At 50.8% G+C, this 6,719-nt stretch overlaps 1 protein-coding gene across 2 annotated transcripts in view; it reads left to right on the top strand.

Moving 5' to 3' along the window:
• CHRNB2 (cholinergic receptor nicotinic beta 2 subunit) overlaps nucleotides 1-5,853 on the top strand; it is a 13,760-nt gene extending 7,907 nt beyond the window's left edge. For both annotated transcript variants that reach the window (XM_087881017.1, XM_034405555.3), the window contains exons 3-6: nucleotides 701-745; nucleotides 1,552-1,661; nucleotides 2,178-3,180; nucleotides 4,287-5,853. In XM_087881017.1, coding sequence (XP_087737143.1) covers nucleotides 701-745; nucleotides 1,552-1,661; nucleotides 2,178-3,180; nucleotides 4,287-4,442 — 1,314 coding nt within the window. In that variant the 3' untranslated portion in view covers nucleotides 4,443-5,853. The remainder of the gene's footprint in view (nucleotides 1-700; nucleotides 746-1,551; nucleotides 1,662-2,177; nucleotides 3,181-4,286) is intronic.
• The last annotated feature ends 866 nt before the right edge of the window (nucleotides 5,854-6,719 follow it).

Raw genomic sequence — 6,719 nt, forward strand, 5'->3', positions numbered from 1 at the left:
TGGCCCAAAGTCACCCAGTCGGCTTTCATGCCTAAGGCGGGACTAGAACTCACCGTCTCCTGGTGATCGGCCCAGAGTCACCCAATCGGCTTTCATGCCTAAGGTGGGACTAGAACTCACCGTCTCCTGGTGATCGGCCCAGAGTCACCCAGCCGGCTTTCATGCCTAAGGCGGGACTAGAACTCACTGTCTCCTGGTGATTGGCCCAAAGTCACCCAGCCGGCTTACATGCTTAAGGTGGGACTAGAACTCCCAGTCTCCTGGTGATCGGCCCAAAGTCACCCAGCCAGCTTTCATGCGTTAGGCAGGACTAGAACTCCCCATCTCCTGGTGATTGGCCCAGAGTTACCCAATCGGCTTTCATGCCTAAGGTGGGACTAGAACTCCCCATCTCCTGGTGATTGGCCCAAAGTCACTCAATCGGCTTTCATGCCTAAGGTGGGACTAGAACTCGCAGTCTCCTGGTGATCGGCCCAAAGTCACCCAGCCGGCTTTCATGCTTAAGGCAGGATTAGAACGATGACTACAATTCTCCCCATCAGTGGCTGTCTGGATTTGGCTTGTCAAAAACCTTCTGGATTTGGGGGAGAGACGGACCTGATCGTGGGGTTTGCCTTCTGCCTGGACCATGTCTGTTCACTCTCCCCCTCTTTTTTGGGGGGTGTTTCTTTCCTCTCCTCCTTCCCGTTTCTACCTGTAGCACGAACGAGAACAGATCATGACTACGAACGTATGGCTAACCCAGGTACGCTTCGTTTCCTCCTAATTCCGGGTTCGTGCAGACAGACGTACCTCTAAGGGTTGGGCGAATAGATTGCACAGGACGACCAAGGAGCATGAAGGGGAGATCTGGAGGCCATCTAGACTAACCCCTCCGTTAATGGCGGGATCCACGCGGGCAGAATTCCAGTGAGGTCCTTTCCAGTTGGAGCTTGTTCTCCAGGAAGGAGAGGCTGACCTCTGCAGAGGAAAACATCTTCCATTCTGTTGTCCTTCAGAAGGTCTTCTAAGTAATCTAGAAGTTGTCCAAGCCAATTTTAAGGAAGGGATCCCAAATCCCAAGAAAAGGAGATGGGCTTTGGTAGGTGGGATCCATAGCAAGGGTGGGCTTCAAAATTTTTTAGCAAGGGGTTCTCTGCCCGGTTGCTGAGTGGGCATGGCCTAGTTGGCCTCCTGCACCATGGCGGGGGAGGATTGTTTGTGTCCTCCCCAGGCTCCGGTGGTTTTGCTTGAGCCTCCGGGAGGGCGAAAACGGCCTCCCCAGGCTCCGGAGGCCCTCTGGAGGCTGGAAACGGGCCCGAACGTCCGGTAGGCCTGTTTTATGCCCTCTCTGAGCCTCCACGCGTGCCCTGCACTTACCTGTATCCAAAACGGGCCGTGTGGGGACTCCTGGGAGGGGCGGGGTGGGTGGGTGGGATTTGGGGGTTCTCCGAACTACACAGAATCTTAGCTAGAGGTCCTCCCGAACCCCCGCGAACCCCCAGCAGCCTACCCCCGATCCATAGCTAACTTGAGTGATTGTCCTCGGAGTACGGTCTCCATCCCTTACAGGAATGGGAAGATTATCGCCTGACGTGGAACCCCGAGGAATTTGACGACATGAAGAAGGTGCGGCTGCCTTCCAAACACATCTGGCTGCCGGATGTGGTGCTTTACAACAAGTAGGTAACCAAGAACGGTCGCTACTAAACCCGGGAGTTGGTAGGAACTCAAGATTTCCCACAGGGTAGCCTTCTAATTGGGGCGGTGTTGGGTCAACAAAGGTTGTGTGTCAAGTCAGTGAGGAGAGAGGGAGGCATCTCGTTATCATCCTCGCTAATTTGAAGGAAAAAAAAATGGATTTTCAATTCCATGGCCAAATGAATCAATTTCAAAATCTCTTCTAGTCAATTTCATAGTGCTAATTAAACAAAAAACAACTGATTTGTCAGAGATTGGGACAATTCTTCCCTCAGTCTCTGGTCAATTCAAATTCTGGCAAAGGTCATGGGGAACCCAGATTCACTTAATAACCGCGTCAGGAACGGCGGTTAAAATGGGGCGATGTTCAAATTAACAAATGTCTCACTTAGCAACGGAAATTTTGGGCTCCACGATGGTTGTAAGTCAAGGACCACGTGTGGAAAAAAATCAGCTTTGATCCCAATTAGACTTCTTCTGGTCTCTCCCGTCTCCAGCGCGGATGGAATGTACGAGGTGTCCTTCTACTCCAACGCGGTGGTCTCTTACGACGGAAGCATCTTCTGGCTCCCGCCGGCCATCTACAAGAGCGCTTGTAAGATCGAGGTCAAACACTTCCCCTTCGACCAGCAAAACTGCACCATGAAGTTCCGCTCGTGGACGTACGACCGGACGGAGATCGACCTGGTGCTGAAGAGCGAAGTGGCCAGCTTGGATGACTTCACCCCCAGCGGCGAGTGGGACATCATCGCTCTGCCGGGACGCCGCAACGAGAACCCCAACGACTCGACCTACGTGGACATCACCTACGACTTCATCATCCGCCGGAAGCCGCTGTTCTACACCATCAATCTCATCATTCCTTGCATTTTGATCACCTCCCTGGCCATCTTGGTCTTCTACTTGCCCTCCGACTGCGGCGAGAAGATGACCCTCTGCATCTCGGTTCTTCTGGCCCTCACCGTCTTCCTGCTCCTCATCTCCAAAATTGTGCCCCCGACCTCGTTGGATGTGCCCTTGGTCGGGAAGTACCTCATGTTCACCATGGTCTTGGTTACCTTCTCCATCGTCACCAGCGTCTGCGTTCTCAACGTCCACCACCGTTCTCCCACCACCCACACCATGCCTCCTTGGGTCAAGGTGGTCTTCCTGGAGAAGCTGCCCACCTTGCTCTTCCTCAAACAGCCCCGGCAGAGCTGCGCCCGCCAGCAGCTGCGTCAGAAACGGCAGAGCCAGGAACGGGCGTTGGGCAGCTTCTTCCTGAAAGGAGGGACCCACTCCTGCACCTGCTACGCCAACCCGTCCACCGTCAAGAAATTCGGGACAGGGAGCAGCAGCGGACGGACCTTCACCGAAAGCTCAGATGGGGTCAACGGTTTTCGGGAGAGGATGGGCCAAGCGGTGCCCGAGCAGGAAGCCTGCTGCTGCGGGTTAGAGGAGGCGATCGACGGGGTACGCTTCATCGCGGACCACATGAAGAGCGAAGACAACGACCAGAGCGTGAGTCGGCCGAGGGATAGGTCAGAAAATGAGGACATCTTCTCGGAGAAACATTTGGGGGTTACATCGGAGGCTGTCCCGAGCCTTCTAGAACTATGTTTCTCTACTAAGAGTGGTGGACTTCAACTCCCAGAGTTCTTCAGCCACATGCAATTCATGCATGGAACTCTGGGAGTTGAAGTCCACAGGTTATAAAGCATGCTGGCTAGGGAATTCTGGGAGTTGAAGTCCATAGATATAAAGCATGCTGGCTGGGGGATTCTGGGAGTTGGAGTCCAAATATTATAAAGCGTGCTGGCTAGGGAATTCTGGGAGTTGAAGTCCACTAATTCTAAAGCATGCTGGCTGGGGAATTCTGGGAGTTGAAGTCCACTAATTCTAAAGCATGCTGGCTGGGGAATTCTGGGAGTTGAAGTCAAAATATTATAAAGCGTGCTGGCTGGGGAATTCTGGGAACTGAAGTCAAAATATTATAAAGCATGCTGGCTGGGGAATTCTGGGAGTTGAAGTCCACTAATTATAAAGCGTGCTGGCTGGGGAATTCTGGGAGTTGAAGTCCAAATATTATAAAGCGTGCTGGCTGGGGAATTCTGGGAACTGAAGTCTACAGCTCTTAAAGTTGCAATGGTTGAAAAACAGTATTCTAGAAGATTCAGTTTCCAGTAAGTGGCATAAAGCTATGGAACCAGTTTGTCTCATGGTGAAGGTGCTGGCTTCGAAACCGGGCGATGGTAGAGTTATAGTTCTGCTTTAGGCGTGAATCCCAACTGGGTGACTTCGGATATTTCTCTCTTCCTGTCCTAGGCATAAAAGCAGTAGCCAAATCTTTCGGAAAATATTGCCAAGAAAACTGCAGGAATTTATCCAGTCACCATTAAATCATTTTTTCTTTTTTTAAAAAATATATATATTCATGAAAAATAGCATCCTAAGCATAAATGTTTGTTGGGCGGGGGGAAAAAACAAATCGCAATTAGTTTTAGTCTTACTTTTGGCCCAAATAAGCCAAGACGATAACCGTCGCCACCACTAGAGGGCGGTAGGAGGCAGCTTCCAAGCCAGATCCAATAGAGGGCGCTAATCCCCGTTCGTTGTCCCCTTTCTAGGTCAGCGAGGACTGGAAATACGTCGCGATGGTGATCGACCGCCTCTTCCTGTGGATCTTCATTTTTGTCTGCGTCTTCGGCACCATTGGCATGTTCCTTCAGCCCCTCTTCCAGAACTATGCCACCAATTCCCTCTTGCAAATCAACCATAACTAGCCCCACCTCGGATGGTGGCCAAGGGTGGACTTCTCCTGCCCTCAGGAGGGACAGAGAAAGGGACACCCACCGTGGCTCTTCCTAAGGACAACCATCTACCAAGAGGTGACCAAAGACCTTTCACCCGTCCATCTCTTGGCCTTTGGTTGAAGGCCAGGAAGACAAGACGACTTGAGGAGAACCTCAACAAGTTCTGGAAGGAGTTCGTTGCTTTGGAAAACCTGGGGACCAATGGGATGACCTGGTCAACCAGGTTGGTAGCCTTTCTTGACATGAAGCAGGTGTTCATCTACCCTATCGGGACCATCTTGAGTAGCAAGGAACCGCTAAGAAAGGAAGTTCTCCTACCCAAGATGGTCAAACCATGTTCCTTGCGGCCATGAGGTCCTACCAAGAGGTGGCTCTTGGGAGGATGGTCGGGTTTCCCCAAATCTTTTCAGGAACAAGCTGGCCCCACCAAGGATGGGAAGGCCTCCCCTTTCGGAGCAGAAGGTGGTGATGGACCAAGGATGGTGGAGATACCTTCTGGAGTTTCACTGCTGTCGGGCGTTTTAGATTAGTTCTCCTCTCCTAAACAAACCATGGCTTAGACCAGTTATGGGATATTAGCTCCCAACTCAGGAAAAATATATATATAGATAGATAAATATTTATGTTTATATCCATCTTTCCTGGATCTCTCCATGAAGCTGCAGAAGAACGGACTTTGCAGTGGCCAAATAATGGTCAACAGGTTTGGTTAGCTTGGACAATCCTTCTTTGTTGAAGGGCAGACAAACCATGAAGGGCATTGACCACTAAGTCTGCAAAACTCTTAGATGGGGGGGGGGAGAGAAAAGTGGGGGGATGAGTTTCCAACTACATGGAAAGTTCTGCTGCCGAACGATCTACAGGTAGTCCTCAAACTTACGCCTACAACCGGAATCATTTTTTTTGCTGCGGTTGTTAAGTGAATCACCGCCGTTAAACAAATCCAGCTTTCCCTTTTGACTTCGCTTGTCAGGACGTCGCAAATGGGAGATCGTGCGACTCCGGGAACACGGCGACCGTCGTAAATACATGCCCGTTGCTAAGCGGCCCGATCAGGTGACCGCGAGGAGGCTGCGACGGTCATTAAGTGCGAGGATAGGTCATTCACAATCCTTTTTTTCCAGCGGTGTCGCAGCTTTTTGAACGGGTCACGAAAGAAACGGTAGTTAAGTTGAGGACTGCCTGTGTTTTGCCTTTTTTGTCCTTCTGGGCAGGTGAGATTTCCTCACCTGCCGGCAGAGGACGGATGTCCGAGACAAGAGAGAGAGAAAAAAATGGGTTTGGGCAGAGATGAAAGTTTTTGACTTCCCGTCTTCCCGTTCTCGTACCCTCTCCGACCAATGCTAGTGTTGAAATAACAATAAAAATAGATCACCTATGACCGGAGATCTGTCTTTTGATGAGGCTGCTATGGGGGGGGGGTGTATTTGGGGGGGGGGTCACATGGGGAGGGGGAAATTGAGTGGTGCCGTGGAGCGGAGTTCTCTCCTCACAATCAGGAGGCTGTGAGTTCGATCCTAGGTAGAGGCAGATATTTCTCTGGGCACAATGAGAATATTATCTGCTGAACAAAACTCCGCCCTGGCAACAGGAAAGGCATCTGGCCAGTAAAACACTCAGCTCCATTCAGCTGCCCGGACTCCACCCCGATGCAAGGGATTATGGGGCCGTTAAAAGAAGATGATGGGAAGGGGGAAATTGATCGTCCGGCTTGCAATGAAGTCACAGAAATGGGGGTTTTTTTGCAAGCAATCGGGTCATTTCGGCCCCGTTAAAAAGTACAAAGAGCAGGGTTGCGACGCTCAGGATAAGCCAGAGTTTCTCAACTTGGGGATCTTTTGAAATTGCTTGGACTTCAACTCCCAGAATCCCCAGCCAGCATGGTTTAAGACTAGAGATGGGAAGGCCTGGGGAAAAAGAAACAGGTTTTTCCCCCATAAAAACTTAAGTTTTCCCCTCCAATTTTTTCAGTTTTTTCCCCAGGCTTTCCCATATCAATTTAAGACACATGGCCTCCCAATTCCCAAAGGCTTTAATAAGATATGTGGGACTTCAACTCCCAGAATGCCAATGGCTGGCTGGGGAATTCTGGGAGTTGAAGTCCAGGCATCTTAAAAAAGTACATTAAGAAACTGCTCTTAAGACCAAAGTTTATGCTCAATTCACTGCCGTTGTTAAGTTCGTCCCACGGTTGTTAAGTGAATCTGGCCTCCCCCTTGCTGATCAGACGGTCGCTAAAGGGGATCA

Source organism: Pantherophis guttatus, chromosome 18, assembly GCF_059756535.1.
Source record: "Pantherophis guttatus breed Tessera chromosome 18, ASM5975653v1, whole genome shotgun sequence".
NCBI lineage: Eukaryota > Metazoa > Chordata > Lepidosauria > Squamata > Colubridae > Pantherophis > Pantherophis guttatus.